The following is a 19,591-nucleotide window of genomic DNA, read 5'->3' as shown; positions in this document are numbered from 1 at the left end:
AAATTTCAGGGGATTGAGTTACATGTTTGTTTTGTGTTCTGTGGATAATCTGCAAAAAGAGCAAATAAATGAAATCAAAGATGTACACAAAGGGTATATATGTATCTTCGTGTGCACGCTATTCTGCTTCTTCTGCTTTTAATGCTGTAGACTTCAAATGCAAAAAAAAACAAAAACCCATTGCTTGTATGTACCGGTATTATGCCGATGGTTTGGGTTGGCATGCTGAGCTTTGATGTATGTTTATCCTTTGTGCGTGCTCTGATGACCTGCTGATGTTGCGCTTGAAGGTTGCATTTATATGTAAGTTTTTCTGGTTTGCATCTGCACATCTATTGTTGTTACAATATGAATGTGTCCATGCACAAATAAAATATAAAGTTTTGATGCTTTGTGTTCACAACAAAACACAATTTAAATTTAATGCATGACCCTATTCCAGAGCGCCCAACCAGCACTCAAGTGACATCGCTAATGTTTTGTTTTCAAAAAATGTTATAGTCTCCAGCTTCACATTGTAGAGCGGTATTTAGAATTTAGAGTTTGTGTTGTATAGCTAGACTTAATAATCTTGGCAACCACTTGATAACAGCAAGGTGTTTTTCTGAGCCTTTGCATTTCAAATATTGTGTTTGTATGTGTGGGGTTTTTTCCTCTTTCTCTGCTTTAAAATGAATGTTTAATTCAAGTCAGAAAAAAGCACATGAACCCCGGAGGCCATTTCATATTTATTTTACATAGAACTTTTGTTGTTGCTGTTGTTTTACATACACGTCATGCCAGCAGACAGAAGGCAAATACCAAGAAACTTGTTGGGCTTTGTTTTTATCCAAAGACACATGGCAATAAATACGTTTCTTTCTCTCAAAAATGTCACCTTAGAACTGTACAAAATCTGTCAACACAAGGAGATGGTTACAGTGGGAAAGAGGGCAGTAGAGGAAAGAGCTGTAAGAAATGTAGCAGGCTTGCTCTGAAGCTCTCCGAGCTTGAAACAGCCAACTAAAAGGTAGTTTCATGTTGAGTTAAATTTTTAAATTTCAATTTCCCCTCTGGGCCCTTGGGACCTGTGCTGATAGATCTACACAGCAGAGCAATGGATGGGAAATCAGATGAGTTCAGGATGCCTCCGTACATACCACCCATGCCCTACTTCTGATGCAGAGAAAACCTTCTCTTCCACTGAATTAGCTCAACATAACTTGGAGTCACTGATCTCCATTTTCACATTTTACATTTTATTGATTACTGTTTGCAGCAAATGCTCTCAGTCTTTGAAAAAGACAACTGAAAAATCCTAGAACCAGAGACAGGTGGGAGACAACTAGTAGTGTGCTTTTCTTTTTCAACGTAAAGTTCGGCCATCGTTATCAAAGCTCTGCGAGAAGAGGACATAAAATATAGCGAGTTCCACCAAGCTGAATTTGTTCTCAGATCACGGTTTCCAAGTATTAAAGTGCAGTAAGTTAAACCAGGAAAGTCATGCCATTACCCTTGCATCATTTTATAATGCTGCTGTAGAGTTCAGGTATATGTCAAACTCCTAGAAGAGTCTTGCCTAGAAACACTTATTATATAAAGGGCAGCATTCTGTAAACTCAGGTAAAACTAGTGTCTTAAGAAATATTAAATGGACATGGGTGATAAAATGCAGCGATCAATTTGATCCTCTTGGTAGGAAGAGGGGAGGAAATCTACAATTCTATTTCAGATCAGTTTTGGACAGATGATATTGTCTGTGTTAAAATGAAATGATGTTTTTAAATCCTTTTAAAAGGATTTAAATTTTATTGGCCTTTTGGGGCAAAACATTTATAATTTATGCTTAGTCTTGGATGTGCAAAGCATATCTTCTCTATTTGCAGGTAAAGTCTAGCCAGAGATATCGGTATTTCTAGAGCGCCTAAAACACAGTCAAGTTTAGAAACCTAACAACAGGTAGTTTATTAGTCATTGGGTTTTATAAAAGATATATAGAAACCAAGATAACATGATGACTTAATGTGTACTGAAGTGTTCATCTTACAATAAATAGGTTAATATGATTGGTTGCAAATAAACCAATTGGTTGGGCATTTTCCTCTAGATGTGTTGGAATGTTCCTCCCATCATCCACAGCCAGCACATCCAATTACAGTGCATGTTGAAGATGACAAAGTGTGGTACCATACTTTGACATATTGTTGGCTTGGAGGGGGGTGATTTAAAGCAAAGTGTAATGCAGGCATTTTCTATGGTATTAAAGATGAAACCAATAAAATCTACCTAACAAAAGGATACACGCCTTCATCTGTCTTATCAGCCTTAGTGCACATTATGTCCAAAAGCTCTTTATTTACTTTTCTAGGAGTTTTTCAAAGAACTGAAAACAAGATGCACGCAGAAGCCAACCACTATTAAAAGTTTGTCATTCTTACACCTGTGATAAACTGCTCATCCTTTGCTGCATCAGATCCCTCAGTAAAGAGCAGATGACCTCATACAGTAAGGATGGACAGCTTATTGGGCTGCATGTGCGTCCATCCAAGCCATTTTATGCTAATCCCAGGGAATTTAGAACCTCGTGCAATTGCAGTGGTAAAGAACCAAGAAAGAGAGGTGGGGTTTTCCAAATGAAAGAATATGTTAGTGAACAATTCTCTCTTAGAATTAATCCCTCCCCTCCAATATTTATATTAAGAAACTGTCATCCTCTTCCAAATAAAACACCTGAAATCCAAATCCTGCAAGCTAGCATAGATTTCAGCCGACAACACTGTATTTTTCTAGTGAACTTTCAGTTTTTTAAAAGCCCCTCCTCCGTGATAGAGAAAAGCAGAGTCTGAGTATTTTAAAGCATTTTAGACTGATGGCAATAATATTGGCTCTGGATCTTATGCAAGTGCTCTATGCTGGAAAAATAATCTGCTGGTTCTGGAATTGATTGATCTATTAAATTTCCCAAATTACTTCTGGCGTCTCCAAGAAGTGTATTTTTCCTTTAGAAATAGTTGTAATGCATTTAAAGGCACATCTCCATTAAGAGCTGCTAAAGTTTCATTTCCCACAAAAGGGCATTGTTTTTGGCACAGCTCTTACCCAAGACAGGTCAACGCTCTGCTGGCCTCACTACTATCCTTAGGTATCTCTCCAGGATTCTGCTGTGGGGAGACCTTGAAATGTTTGCTTTTCAAGCAGGGACACGTTCACTGAGCAATAGTCCTTCCTCAGTTTATTTTTACTGCAGGGTTAACCATTCATTTGTTTTATTTTTCTGATTACAAACAGCTAAAGACAATGCATCAGGGGGGTTGGAATTTGGATAATGGAAATTGGGAAGGCTGGTGAAATGTTCACATTTGTAAAAAAGAAAAACAATTTCATAGGTTGAAGTTGTAGTAGGGTGATGTACAATAGATGTAGACAATAGAAAACATTGATATACTATTCTGATGGGAGATGTCATGGTTCAACTCTAAAAATGTTTTTCCCCCAAAATGAAATCCCATTGAGTCTCAAAGGGACTCACTCTCGGGAAAATGAGAATAGATTGCAGCTTTATTGCAGAAAACAAAAAAAATAACTGAAAAGGGCTTAACTTTTGGAAAAATCATGTCCTTTTTTTTTTATTCCTTTACTTTTTTAAGGATGTTAACCATATATGCCGTGCAAAACCTCTGCAATCTCGAAATATCCATCCATATGTGAGCTGAAGGTGGCCATCTCCTTCGCCTTGGTGCGAATAAAGTCTGACAGGTGAATTTCACACTGATTTTTTTTCTAGGATTTTCTTCTGTTGATAATGTGCTTGAGGTGGTTTGTCAATAACTGAAAAACAGCATTATATTAAATCTTTTCACATTTTAAACGTTCAAAGTAAGAGGTCGTGGAAAAGCTGCTTGTACCTATTTTAAATTCTTCAGACAGTATTCCAACATGGGAAATAACAGATTGATCTCGACGAAAGAGTTGTGTTACTGAAATAATTGCTTTTCCTCTTGAAAAATACAAGCTCTTTAGGAATTAAGTTGCATCAGTCGCGGTATATGAGTCATAGTAAATGATAGGGGGGAAAAGTAGTTCTGGAAAGGAAGATATTGGGAATATGAATATATTCAGGATAATGATTAAGTTGGCTGGTCTATGGGGTAGGCAGCAAAGAACAGGCACTTGTTTCTTTTGGATTAATACAGGAGTGCATACATATATGTAGTTAGGTGTGTATACTCTAAAGTTGTTGTTGTCCATCAGCTAAATTCAAGAAGTTTAATCAAACCTTGCACCTTATCTTAGGGATTCTGGCAACCAAACTAAGTCTGAGTTTCCAAAACAGTGGGCCTTTTGCGTTTAGATAAGACAGTAGCCTTCAAAGCTTACCACGATAGACTCCCCAGCACCAGGAGAGAGGAAAATGTGAGAGCACAGTCCATGCAGGGTCTTTTAGCCAAGCCTGTTGATAGAACAGCCTAGTTGTCTTCATTAACTTTCATTTCCTCAATGTCTACTTTTATCATGATTACATTACTAGAAGTAAACCAAAGACTGATTCTAAACCAACTGCAATCACTCAATTTTGATGGGAAATGAGACTCCTGTTCAGAAGCACAGTGAAATCATGTCATATAAAAGGCTATTATCTATTTTAAGTCTGTGCGATTCATATTCTTGGGTAAAATACAACTCATTAGTTGACTTTGTAAGCTTCCTAACATAGAATCTGGGAGGAGAAACAGTTTCAGCTGTTCCTTTCCATATAGAATCTGGAAAGGAAAGCAGATTTTTTTCAGACTATCAGAGTTGCATTTTACTTATGAAAGGATCTTAACTGATCCTTTGAGAAATATATCCTTCACCTGATTAGATTTTGGAATGGCAGCCATGCAGAACAATAAATAGACCAGAAACACATTTATACTATCTACAAGGTATATTGAAATGTACTTACTTTAGGGAACTAGTGATTTCCCACCCTGTTTTTCTGTTAACAAAAATTGTTTTATGGGAGGGTAAATGATACACACTCATGGCAAGATAAAAATAGGCATTATTTGAACCTCTGCAATGTGATAATTTGCTATGTGCTGCCCAGTTTCTAGACTCTTTCAAAATTAGCTCTATATCCACAAAAATATTTGGTATAAAATTCTTTCTAGCCAGTTAATATTCAGTTGGAGACAAAACCTCAGAAAATGGAAAGTTGGGGGCTTATACATACACATACCAACACTGGCTCTGTTTTATCTGTGTAAGATAAGATGCCACTGCAAAGCATTGTGCTTGAAGTAATGGGAACTCAATGGTTCCTCGGGGAAATTTGGCTCATGCATGCAAATCAGCAAGGAGTGCATGAACAAATTATCTAATTCCCAAGTTATACCTGTGTCACCTTGCTCATGTTACTCAGTGAATACAAGGCCATAATACTCACTGCAAAGTGTTTGTAAGTTCTAATTAGTTTATATAAGACCCAAGAGCAAAACAAAATTTAGAGTTTCAGAAAGCACTTTCAAGATACTTGCTCTCCAAGCACAGAACTGCCTCAAACCTTATGTGTATGTGAGCTTCTGTGTCTCCTGATCTCAAATCATCTCTGAAAAGCTCCCCAGCAGCTATCCATTCTGGTTAATGTCTTGCTTCAAATGATTGTCATGATATTTTTTCTTTGTCTTTCATATTTTATCTACATTATAAAACCTTTGTTTGTGAAGGCCTTTAGAATGATCTTAATCTCCTAAAAAAGGTTAGTCAAATTGCCTCCCTTTCTTTACAAGAAAACTTGTGGATTGCTACAACAGTATAAGTAATGAGGTTATAAATTGCTTAGGGCAGTGATGCTGAACTTTTTCGACACTGAATGCCCAACCAGAATGCGCGCATGCCGGAGCCCCAGAAACCTGAAGACCAGCTGGCCAGTGCACATGCACGCCCTGGCCACCTGGTGTACTGGTTTCTGGCACGTGCATGCCTGCTGGCCAGCTGGGCTTTGCGCATGCTGGAGTGCTGGAAACCTGAAGACCAAGTGGCCAGCGCGCACCAGAAACCAGAAGAGCAGCTGGCGATGGCGCACCTACCTACAAAGAGCACGTGCCATAAGTTTGCCATCACGGGCTTAGGAGAATGCCATGTATTCCATATGCTAAAAAAAAAAAGACCCAGCATTGGACTTCATGCTGGATTACAGGCATTGTTAAACTCCTATGGAAATTAATGTCATGCAAAGTAAATAATATTTCATTTTTCTGTTCAGAAGAAAATACACCTTGTGCTTAATTGGTATAGAGTTCATAATTTGAAAGGTTTTCTGTACCATGAACTGACACCTAAAAGTAGCGGAAGGGTGTAAAATGCCTGTAATTATCCTTTTGTTGTTTTTTAAACCCCTGGTGCATTCCTACCAGCTGCAGGTCTGGGTTCTTTTTTGTTGTAGTTGCATTCTTCTTGAATGACAATTGAGTGGTTGCCCAGAAAAGGAAGCTTGCTATGGGATCCCTAATTCCTGCTATACCCAATCAGGAGCGTAGGTATAATCCCTCTGCTTACTAAGATTGAGGTGGGAGCTTTGGTGTTGTATTCACTTAACTGAGTGACAAAAACAACTTTAGAAGGAATAACAACCATACAGGGGTTGAGAACTAAAGAATCAGCAGCTCTTGCTTTGGGGACTGTTACTACTTCCTTGTAGCTGGATGTCAACCAGAAGAAGGCATCAGCAAAAGATCCCGTGATCCACTTGAGGGGAAATAGCAGATGCTCAAAGGCTGTGATGTAGGTAAGAAACAAGGGCACCTCTGAGCTGCCTTACCATGTCTCCTTAATAAGGCATAATATAGAAAAGAAATTGCAGACAGAAAGAAAAGTGGGAAGGATAAAAACTGAAACTGCTTAGCAACTTTCTGTCCCTTCAGTAGTTGGAAATATTGCATTGATTTCTGTTGCTTGGCTGGTTAGAGTCAAGCAAATGAAGAACAACGGTCATGCCGCCTGTGAGAAGGCGTAGGGTGGTCAAGGAGCAAAAATCAGTTTAGTCATTTCAACATGTGCTAGGATCCAACTGGGCAGCCAAGCCCCGTGAAGAGTCAGTGAATTTGTCCTTGTTTTTAGCTGGCACCACTAACATCATACAAAGACTAAACACAACAGTGTGCTGTATTCAGAAGCAGCTCCTCCTATCATTCCCTTCTTTCAAATACAAAGCAAATAAAATATATATATGTATATATATTTATACATTATATTATCGTATTTTCTTTCACCTTTACAGAAAACAAATTGTGGATTCCCCTTCTAAAATAATGGAAATGTTCTTTCTTTGAAGATTGATTGTTGTCCCTTATTAGGGGTGGCTTAGCACATTTTCAGGCCAAAAGAACAGGTCTGACTATGGCAAATCTGAAGGAAGCAGAATACTTTAAAAAGGAGGATGGTCCATTTCATCAAGCCAGGAGGCAGGACTTGTTGGAAAGTCTGGATAACCAACGCTGCTTCCAGTGGAAATATCGGAAGTTGGGCCTCCAGCCATAGCTCTAAGTGTCTGGCTCACTCCCTGCCCTCCATGTGCTATTATTCCTAAATTATTGTCCATTGTGTATTCCAAACCATTTAGCAATGGAGTATGCGATGGAAGAGATGATATGGAAGCTGGAGATTGTGGGATTCCATAAGGACTTCCATCCCTCAAGTCCTGATAGGATTGTCCTGTCCCATCCAGAGAGAAAGCACCATTCAGTAGTTGTCCACCAGCCACCTCACCAGTGTTGCTGTATATTCTATTGTGGCCCAGCTCTGAGAGGATTTGGTCTTCTGAAAAGCAAGAAACAAAAATTTAGTAGGGAAAAAAATCTCTATCTGGTACACTCTGATCAAAGACTGAAAAATACCTTTAAGTCAGGGATGAAAAATGGTAGGCTTCTTAGCTATTGCAAGATTGCATCTCATATCATCCCTCATTATCAGCCATGCTGATTTGGCATAATACAAAACAAAATCCAGTAATGTTTGAAAAAATAATTTGCATTTTTCCATGTAGGGTTGTTTTTTTGCCACAAAAATATTATTTATTTATAATACCTTTTACTTACAATACCAGGCATCCAGCTATTTCTACTGCTAAAGTATTTATAGAATATGATTTTGACACACATACAATGCGGAAACAGCATTTTACCCTCCACAATGTCAAGGTTTGCCTTGCATCTTAAAAAAACCCACCCGGATTTGATCAGCCCTGTACCATATGGACAACACGGAACTGAATTCACAACGGCCATGGTAGATTGTTGATGCTCTCTATAACTGAGGCAAAATATCATCACCAAATTGTGACTGTGAGGCTGAAAAACAAACTATATCTGTCACGTATCGTGAAAGCAGTGCCAAAATAGATCCCATCATAGAGACTTTGTAGATTTCCTGGCTGCAGCAAATGAAACAGAAATTGAATCTGTAATCTAGACATGTTTATAATATTTTATAGTATTATCTCTTGTTTTTTTTAACTGAAATATGATGAAATATGAATGTGCCATACAATAAATAATAATAAAACTCCCCAGATAAGTAAGATCTCCTGGATCAAAATCTATACTGAAGTCAATTATGAACCAATTTAAAGGCAAACAAATGTGCTCCTGATTGCAAATTATATTCTTTTAAGTGCAATAAATACAATATATGCCGATTTATATACTAAATAAACCATATGCTTATAAAGAAAAAGTCACTGCAGGCACCTCTCATTTGGATTTATTAAAGATTGAGCATGATGAGAAATTGTAGAATAACAGCTGATAATTGGAAAAAGGAAAGTGAAGCTGGGAAAAAAATACGGGAAAGTAGAATAAGGCAGCAAGAAGCCTGATTGGCTGGCTCCTTAAATGGGAACATTTTGTAGGTTTCACAGTGTACACCTGGCTGGGGAATTCTGGGAGTTGAAGTCCACAAGTCTTAAAGTTGCCAAGTTTGGACACCCCTGCTGTACAGTATAGTCAAAAAGATCAAGATGGCGGCTGAAATAGTGACATTGAAATTCTTTTTTGTTTTTAAGTTCATGAAGTGTGCAACCTCATCTAGTTCACTGCACTTTGCACAATCTTCAGACAGATGCAGATGCAAATTATGTAGTCATGAGGAGAAGCATGAAGGGACTATGGGAAGATAGCTTTTAAAAACTAATGAGGGATCAGAAAAAAAGTGTTCTGGACCTTGGTTGAGCACAGCACCTCTCTGCTATTTATTGAGACAACCCAAATTTTTTTCAGGCTTCTACATCAATAGGAAAACAAACTTAAGTCCTAATATCAGTGAGTGTTGGCAACCATTTGTGGGTGAAACGTGCACATAATCCATCAGAAATTTGCTACTTTTAAAAGGAGGGATTTAACCTGGTTATCTAACAAATAATGCAAATATAAATGAACAGGGTGCCTCAGAAATTTAAATAAGAAAGGAGCAATCAATTTGATGACAAAATGCACTGAATGAGTAGATAGACCACAGTTTAATTTTTAAAACCACCAATTTAGATTTTTGGTCTTCCTGCAGAAATACTGATTTCTGGGTTTCAAATAACAAGGCAGAGAATTGTCGGCATTTCCCAAGGATCTGCAGATCTTACTAGGAAAAGCATAAGTAGCCCACTCCTAATCTAGGACATTTGTAAACATAAATAGGAGCCCTAATCTTAATTTGCCTCAATCTTTCCTTTATTGCGTGCTTCCTCTCCTGCCTACCTCTGAAGCTCAGCTCACTGTCACTGACTCCGCAGTCCTCTGCAGAGCTCTCTTTCTCATGCTTGGTGCCTCTGTTCCTCTTAACACTCTTGTAGAACTGACCCCAACGATGTCGCCCAGCATCTTTCTTCAGTCGCTTCTCTTTGGCTCTTCTGTTTTGAAACCAGACCTGTAATCATGGTGGAAAAAGCAGTGAGAACAAGACTATTTTCAATCCCACCATCTGAGAGTCGTTGAAAAGAACTCTTTCATTATCCAGAAGATGGACAGACATGATATCATCTGGGAGAGAAAAGCCCTGTTCCTCCTATAGGGTGATTGCATGGACCTTGGTACTAGCCCTCAGGTACCCCAGTTATAAACTAACAGCTTCCCTAAATTCTACTGGTAGTAATGAAATGACACCAACTGCAAAAACAAACAAAAAACTTAGGCTAAGACATATGGCAGATGTATTAATAATGAATATCTAATACCTGCAATATCTAGAATATGACAAAGCACAAATATAGATAGTTCAAAGTTTCCTACTGTAGACTTTTGGTGGGGGGAACCTGCTTACATTTGAAGATCTTAACTTGTTCAATATTAGATATCACCCATAATTAAGGAGTTTCAGGACAAGTCCAAGGAACTGAAATGAAGAGAAGCATTTCTGATTTAACCCTACTTCATAAGCACATCATTATCCAAAGTCCTGAATGATGTACAGTAACAATCACTTTGTGTGTGCATGTGTGCGAGCACGCCTGGCCTTCCAGATCTATCTTGTCTCAATTGCACCCAGGGACAATTGGAGGCTCCTCAGTTTCTGCATCTTCTGCACTGAGCATTTGCTTACTGACTCACATGCTCACATGCTTTTCCCACCCTAATTTTCCAGAATGCTCTGCCCACCTACCCCAGTATCATTGTGTGCTTTTGCATATGCTTCAAGATGTGCTGCAAAGTTTTATGGGTCCCTTTTAACTGCACTAAGAAGTGGGGAAGGTCAGCATCTATAGCTGCCACTGCTCATATTGGGCAGTTGGGGGGAGGAGGACACTCAAGGGATGACTATAGCACTCTACCCTTTGTCCCCAACACTGCTCTGACTTCTGCATTCAGAAGCCTTGAGAAGCTGTCCTTCCTAGCAAGAGGTTGTAGAAAGAGGACAAAGTTCCAACAGTGGACCTCGGAGTAAAAGAGCCCATAACTGAGTTTAGAAAATCACAATATTCAGAAACAAAGTATACAATGCAACAGCGTGACCTCTTACTGAAAATGTAGATAAAGTAGATATGGGAATTATAGATTCAGAACTACAGGCCTGAATAGGAAGACACTCTGTACTTTTACTACTACTACTTATTTGGAATAGACACCATACAGATAGAAGATGAAAACATCTGCAGAATTCTATAGAAAAGAGAATTTACTGTTTTCCCAGTCGGAAATCTGACACAATTGTTAAAGGCACTGTGTGCGTAAGATTTATTGATTGATTTAAAAGAGTTGTATGGCTACCCATTTCAAAACACAACTCTAGGCAGCTCACGCCAACAATAAAACCATAAAAAAACTAAGACCAAGAAGCAGTTAAAAAAAAACCTGGCACTTCAATCATCTCCAAGGATCATCCATAATCACCCATAATCTTCCATTGCTCTACCCCGGTGCCTGGGTAAAGAGCCAGGTCTTGATGGCTTTCTAAAAGGCTAGAAGGGTAGGGGCTTGCTGAATTGTGGAGGGAGGGTGCTCCACAAAATAGGGGCAGCCATGGAAAAGGCTCATCTGGTTCTAGGATTAGAGCTCGATCAACTTTAAAAAGCTTAAGATTCTGAGATGTTATATCGCAAGATTTTTGCCTATGAGATAATAGGCTTCCATTTCTTCCTACATATTGCCAATTAGACTTAGCTACCATACTTTCTCAAGAGAGGAAAGGAGATTTCTATTCAGAAGGATTGCTGAACAAATCATCTTAGGCATCCACCTCCTTTAGCTTTGCATTCATTCTGCTATGACTTTAAATTTCGAATGTGTTCTCCATCACCTTGAGTAACTTTGAACCCTCCAAAAGAATCGCCGCAAGCCAGCCAATCTTTTGAGTTGAAGACAAAGTCAATATTGTGTCAGGTGCTCACCTGTACAACCCGCATGTCCAATCCTGTCTCGGAGGACAGCTGTTCCCGCACATGTCTAGCTGGTTTGGGGGAGTTTTTATAGGCATTTTTTAATGTTTCCAACTGTTTTGCTGTGATGGTGGTTCGAGGCCTCTTGGCTCCAGCCTCTGAATCATCTGCAAGGGAACAGTTTCCAGTTATTGTAGGATGTGGAGCATGAGCCAAAAGTCTGCCAAGAAGATGTGGGGAGTTTTGAAAGCTGACAAGAGTGACCACATTCAGTTACATTTCTATCTTTTTACAGGTACACTGAAGTTTTGATGGATACATAGTACTAAAATAAACCAGGCTTCACGTAACTAATACAAGTAGTCCTTGATTAATAATGGCAATTGGGATAGGAATTAGTGACATCAGTTGCAGGAGTCCTGATTGCCACCATTAAGCAAGGACCGTGTCAGCAAGGACACATGACAATGACTTCTGACTTTCTGCAAGCTTCTGCATTGGCTTTGCTTGGGGAAAGCCAGCAAGGAACATTGGCAATCATGACTGCCAATGTAACAATCACACAAGTGTGGATATGCTATGACAGCTAGAACTCCAGGGACCGGTGTTAGATACCACTTGTTCAGCATTGTGGCAAATTTAAACAGACACTGAATGAGTGATTATTAGATGAGAACCACCTGGAAAACCAAACAGAATAAAGAGAGACGTGAAAAGATCTGTTTAGGCCAGGGGTGTCCAAACTTGGGAACTTTAAGACTTGTGGACTTCAACTCCCAGAATTCCCCAGCCAGCATGGCTGGCTGGGGAATTCTAGGAATTGAAGTCCACAAGTCTTAAAGTTCCCAAGTTTGGACACCCCTGGTTTAGGCTGATGTTTACATAAGAGAACTGAAGTGTCCACAGGGCTAGATGTATCTTCAATATTTTATTCCACTCCAATTCCAATTTTTTTTCATAGTAATGTCAATTAGTTCGTTTGTATCTTCTGCACATATATTTCGTTGCCATTTTAATGTCCCTCTATTTTCTACATAGGAAAATACATGGATTTGGGTTGTTTCCATTCGTTTCTAATCCACCAAGCAATACAAAGGGACTGAACCTGGAACAAGTACCATATCCAACTTAATTTTAAGAAAGGCAAATGTGATTATTCTGATATTTGTAGTCACTCTTGTCTTTTTATATCAGAGTTCCTGTCTTGCTACTATGAATTAATTTTACATTTAGATAGAGCTACTCATAAACCTATGCTCTTCAATAAAGGAGCATAAATAAGGCTTCTCAACTTTAGTAATTATAGTAACATTTTGACTAGGTATAATGTAACTAATCTGTAATTAAACCTACAATCTTAAAACTGTAGTAACTTTGGGCAATTAATCTAAATGCACCATTTTAATTCTCCATTAGGTCCTGCTAACTGTAAGAAAATTATTAGTGCACTTTCATTGAGAGGTAACCATTTCCATCCCAGTAAATACATCCTGGAGCTAAAATTGCCAAGCTGAAAGATATAGAATATAGATTTTTCTGAACTCTTACGATGAGTCTTAGACTTAGCTGCCTTTCTTCTAGTAGAATTCTTTTCCTTGAAGCAAGCCTCCATATATACGCCCCTCTAATTAGCAAAATGTTAAAATATAAATTATATATATATATATATATATATATATATATATATATATATATATATATATATATATATATATATATATATATATATATATATATATATTATATATATATATATATATAATATTATATATATATATATATATATATTATATATATATATATATATATATATATATATATTATATATATATATATATATATATATATATATATATATATATATATATATATATATATATATATATAATATATTTGATATAAAAAATAAAACATCTTATATTTTCCCACATATTGATAAAATATGTCTTATTATATAGCACTAGAATCTATTCTCCTTCTATGGTGGTTAGCAATGGACTTTAACCTATATGCCGATAGTTCTCCTCTCCCCCTCCTCTTCCCCCTCCCCAAGCTCTGTGGGTTGCAAAACTGTATCGTACTGAAGTCATTGATTACCCTGAGCCTATAATAGAAATTGAGCAACATTCAATCCATGATCTCTTAGCCTCCCTCTCCACCAATCTCCTTTACACAGGCGGGCATTGCATCACCCTAGCCAAATTGATTAGGTCAAAATAGAGTCCTTAATTAATGAGAAGTCAGGGCTTGTCAACATGAAATCCATTAAAGACCAGTTCAGTTTTAATTTCAGTCAGGCACTGTTGGGCAGTCTCTGTGGATTCATTAGCGTTGGTGATCTATAGCCTTTTTCTGTCTGGCTTCCTTTAACCCAGCCTCGGTTCTGTTGTTGTTTTTTTACCTACAGTAAATATCGGCATTTTAGACCCTATGCTGAAAAATGGGAGTCTTTCTGGGTGAAGGGCCAGCTAAGCGAAAGTGCAAGAATGCAACTCTGCCTCTTTCAAGAGAGCTGTGACTGGGATTACTTTCAGCTCTTGATCTTATTTTATGTACAGCAGTTTGAAATCAACAGAGATGACAAATATGCAAAGACCAACTTCTTGTGGCTCGTCCTAATAAATAAAAATAAACACTTCCCTTGCTTCCAACCATCTGATATACACAATTGTGAATGAGCAGAAAAGGATGGAGGTGTTTGGGATGCTACCCCAAAAAAGTTGAACTATAGGAAAATGTTTTTTCTACATAAAGCATCCATTCTGATAGGATGGTTCCAATTTTAACATATCTAGTGCATTTCGCCTAATGTTATATCGAGGGGTTGCACTGGCTTATGAGAACCATTTGTTTCTATTTTCTGGAATTTTGCAAGCCAGTCCAAAGCGGGGCTCAGTCACTACACCTTAGTGTGCCAATCTGTTGTTCTAGTGGCATCAGAGCAGCAATGGAGCCAGCAGAGCCAGTTCTGAAACATTTCTCAGCATGCCACTGATTATAGCTGGCAAAAAAAAAGCTTTCTGTGCACATAATTCTAGGAATAAAAAAGGGGAAAGGCTAAAACAACAAATGAGACCAATCCAGATCTTCAATATAGTGCATTAGGCTTAATGTGTAATCAGGACTTGGGGCAGAATCAGACCCAACAGTTGCATGCCATATTCTAGGTCACAAAAACATTGCAGTTGGCTGGACCCCTCTCCCCCCCCCCCCCCCGCCCCCCAGCATCACAACTGCAATCAGCAAGAATACAGTACCGGAAGTGATGGATACTGATATTCCTACGTGGTGCAGGAAAATCTATGTTGTCTTCCAGTGTTGCATTGTTCTGTTTTCCAATTCAAACAAGTTATCCAAAGTACAAAGATGTACACAAGAGTTGCAAACCTCTTAATTCCCTCTCTCTCATTCACTTGTTAAGATAGTTATGTGACCACTCATAAAACCAACTACAGTTGTAATGAAAGGGTGTAAAGTTCTCTTCTCACTTCCCATTTGTTAACACAATCTTATTGTCTCCACAACTACAAAATATTCTCTAGCCTGTTTTTAACATATACCTAATTTCATCACTGATTGTCTATGAATGGTCTGAAAATAAAAGTAATCCAATTCTGTCCTCTTTCACATAATTTATGCCAGAGGTAACTCTCATTGACCTCTGTAAGCAGGACTTCACCAACCTGAATAGGAGAGGAGACACCATGATCATAAAATCTGTCCCATTTTATCAAGGCCAGTATGCATTATTCAAGCCTACCGTTCTGTTTGGCTGTTTCATAATCCTCCTTGCAGACTAGGCGCCCATCTTCCATGAGATAAAACTCATCCCCTGTGGCAAGTTGGCGGTTGCAGATAATGCAGGCAAAGCAGTGCAGATGATAGACGAAATCCTGGGCTTTTCTGACTACCTGGGTGGGTGGGATTCCCTGTTGGCATGCTGTGCATTTTGTACCAAAACGCCTGCAAAGGAGGGAGAAAAAAGTGTCAATGCCTAGACTATGTAGAAAAAAACACGATTATGATAACAGTCAGATTCAGGTTTCTAGGGAAAAAATCTAATTCCATATTTGAACAATACATGTTCTTCCGACTCTACAAATAAGCCCAAAGTAAGTGGGTATGCCTGCTTAATCCACAAAAAACAAGTATTTCTGAACAAGTTTTCAAAGACCAAAGGAGTTACTTAAACTCCACGTGTGACAAACCTTTTCTTGCAATGACCACCACATTCAGAATGAACTGTACGTAAGTCATTCATACAAAGACTTTAGCTTGAATTTCTGGATGCAGAATTAGCTAAGCCTGAAGTATTTTTGTTTAATTGTGGAATATAAACTTATCTCTTCTTGTTGCAGAAATTTGCAAAGTATATTATCCTTAGCAAGAAACTCTGGAAAAAGTGGCCCTTCAAAAGGAGGCAGAGGAAGGTGCATAGTTGAAAACAGAAGCCAACCCAATCATGCACAACATTTGACTGTCTTTATCTCCTTTCGTGTAAGGCAACTGGGCTAATTGAAGGGTAGAGTTTGATGGTCCTTTTAGCTAAAGCTAAGGCAGGCTGTACAGTTACCCCCATAAGGACATAGGTATTTCATCCACATTCGTTCTAAATAAATTACTTGTGGTCATTGCTGGTAAGGTCAATACAAGATTAATTTAAAGTGATAGAATCTGCAGGCTGCAATAACAGTGGCACCACACACCAGCTGAGAAGCCATCCCTAGGAACATCTTAGCAAACATATCCTAAAATAGGAAGAATGCCTAGCACTGTTCTTTATGAAAGGCAATGCCTCTTCGACACTTAGTGATAACCTACAAATTATGGATGACAAAGCACAGCTGGCTGAATTTTCAGGCCACTTTTCTTCCCACAAGTTGTTTAAGCCTTCCTTTAGTTAGCACCAGACAATTTCCCCAGGGCATGGGGGAGGGGGGGAGGGACTGTGGGCCAAAAGCACAATTTTGCTGGATTAGAAATGATCTTCTGATGACAATCAACGGGTTCTTGTGACCAAAAAACTGATTCTGTAGATGTATTTACTTATTTACAATACAATAGTAGAGTTGGAAGGGACCTTGGAGGTCTTCTAGTCCAACCCCCTGCCTAGGCAGGAAACCCTACACCATTTCAAACAAATGGCTATCCAACATCTTCTTAAAGACTTCCAGTGTTGGGGCATTCACAACTTCTGGAGGCAAGCTGTTCCACTGATTAATTGTTCTAACTGTCAGGAAGTTTCTCCTCAGTTCTAAGTTGCTTCTCTCCTTGATTAGTTTCCACCCATTGCTTCTTGTTCTACCCTCAGGTGCTTTGGAGAATAGTTTGACTCCCTCTTCTTTGTGGCAACCTCTGAGATATTGGAACACTGCTATCATGTGTCCCCTAGTCCTTCTTTCTCTTATACTAAACATACCCAGTTCCTGCAATTTATTTAAGCGGCTGCTATGTTTTCTGCTTCTTTTCTAATAATGCTAAATACAGTGTTTGACATTTCACCCCTATTGCTTGCCAAGATGCTGACATGATTTGAACTTTACCTATCGTTTTTCTTCCCTCATTTCCCTTCCATTTTTAAGCCTTACAACTTAAAAAAGGAGATCTTTTTTAGAATGGGAAACCATGTACAATTTTCTCTATTGGTCTAAAATGTACTACAGTACTTTAAATACAGGTAGTCCTCAGCTTACAACCATTTGTAAGTTACAACAGCACTGGAAAAAAAAGGACTTATGACCATTTTTCAAATTTACAGCTGTTGCAGCGTCCCCATGGTCACATGATCAAAATTTGTTGCCTTGGCAACTGGCATGAATTTATGTCTGTCACAGTATCCTGGGTGTTGTGATCACCTTTTGACAAGCAAAGTCAATGGAGAAGTCAAAGTCACTTTACAATCATGTTACTAACTTAACAACTGCAGTGATTTCACTTAACAACTGTGGCAAGGGAGATTGTAAAATGGGGCAAAACTCACTTAGCAACTGTCTTGCTTAGCAATGAAAATTTTGGGCTAAATTGTGATGGTAAGTTGAGGACTACCTATATCAGTGTTTCTCAACCTTGGTGACTTTAAGTCCTGTGGACTTCAACTCCCAGAATCCCCCAGCCACCTGGGATTCTGGGAGTTGAAGTCCACAGGACTTAAAGTCACCAAGGTTGAGAAACACTGTCCTATATGGACTTTGGATTCCCCTGCTCCTTCCCCTCCTGTGGCCAAAACAAATATCTCGGCTACTTTTATTAAACTCCATCTGTCTTTCAAGGTTAATCTTTGCCAATACTTCAGACCCCATCCACAGAGGTATTTGCAGGGGGAGTTGGAGGAGGAATTATGAAAATGACAGGGACACATGACACAAGCTCCATTCTTTTTGTACATGCATTAAGATCCTGCATCCAACATCTCTGGCTATCAGCTTTACTGTGGAGTTAGGACTTCTTCCCATTGTGCATCACTTTATTTGTAGACAGATTCATTCGACTTTTAACTTGCTCCATTTTTAAAGGACTAACCAAGCTTTATTATTATATATTTTGGAAGTAGCAGAAAAGATGTAACCATCCTCAGGTTGTGCTATTTAAGGATAAAGTATTTTTTTAAAACAATATTTTTGAAAATTCAGCGGTTTTTTGTTAGGTAAATATCAAAACTCTCAACAGTTCTGTTTTACATTGGTCTTGTAAGTAATGAATAAATTCAACAAATAGCTGGATCTAAAAAATTAGAAGAAGAAATTTTGCTCTTCTTTAACCTGGATTCCACACTGAATTGGAACTTTAAGCCAGACTTAGTGTTAATCTTTCGGTATCAGAGTAATTGGAAGAGATGCATTTGTATTGTATAATACTTACCTTGAGGCATTAAACCAGCACTATGGAAACCTAAATTCAAGCTCATTTAGCCATGGTATCTCACATGGGCTGAATACTATTTCTTACCTTCCATCTACCACAAAGTATTGCTGTTATGGGAATAATATTGAAAAAAGGAATATTATATATGCTGCCTTCACTCCCTGGAGGAAAGATGCAATCTAGCAAATAAATGCTACACTTAACTGCAGTGTATTAAGCCATATAATGCACCTGAAGCTATATCAATTGGAGGAAATGTTATGCTCTGATGCATGAATATACCTGCCTATAAGAATTACAAAATCTTGGGTGAGTCCTATTATTCAGAAAAGTACAGCCTGAAATAGTTTGAAGCCTTGTACAGAAGCTGGCCATTGGATATTAACATAAGAATTAATCCCAACTGAAAAATATCATTCTCAGGTTAAAAGTTCACTTACTATTTTTTAAATGTTCTTTTAGCCTTCTAAGAGAGCACACAGATTAAGTTGGTTGTAGCACTGTGATTAAAAAAAAGTGTGAGTGAAGGAAAATTCCAATTCAGTTGTAAACTTACTACAGTACACTGCTTTGTATGTTGTCAAACAGCAATATGAGAATAGGAAAACTACTTACCATAAAGGAATGTTACAAGGGTTATTAAAATTATGTATGCTTACTCTTTAGGTTGCTCTGAATAACTGTACATATCTTAAGAACAAAATGCATTGTAGCAATGTACAATACAAAATCAAAAACAAAGCAAGCTTCAAACTACTGCTGACATAACATATATAAAATTCTTCATCAACCAGAACATTTCAATCCAGAAAAATCAGCCATAATATTTCTCAAACCAAATAATACAACCAGGAACACTTTCTTTCAAATAGCCCTTGCATAACAATCCTCCTTAAATTTTAACTGTTC

General features: G+C 38.2%; 1 protein-coding gene across 1 annotated transcript in view; it reads right to left on the bottom strand.

The window, feature by feature from the left end:
- Positions 1–6,071: 6,071 nt before the first annotated feature.
- LHX4 (LIM homeobox 4) overlaps positions 6,072–19,591 on the bottom strand; it is a 51,319-nt gene continuing 37,799 nt past the window's right edge. The window contains exons 3-6 of the mRNA XM_081945983.1: positions 15,582–15,784; positions 11,834–11,988; positions 9,708–9,876; positions 6,072–7,779 (exon numbers count right to left, since the gene is read on the bottom strand). Coding sequence (XP_081802109.1) covers positions 7,388–7,779; positions 9,708–9,876; positions 11,834–11,988; positions 15,582–15,784 — 919 coding nt within the window. The 3' untranslated portion in view covers positions 6,072–7,387. The remainder of the gene's footprint in view (positions 7,780–9,707; positions 9,877–11,833; positions 11,989–15,581; positions 15,785–19,591) is intronic.

This window comes from Natrix helvetica, assembly GCF_964273705.1.
Source record: "Natrix helvetica genome assembly, chromosome: 3".
In the NCBI taxonomy this organism is placed as follows: Eukaryota; Metazoa; Chordata; class Lepidosauria; order Squamata; family Natricidae; genus Natrix; species Natrix helvetica.
Note: the sequence above shows the minus strand (reverse complement) of the source record. Positions and strands in the feature narration are given on the sequence as shown.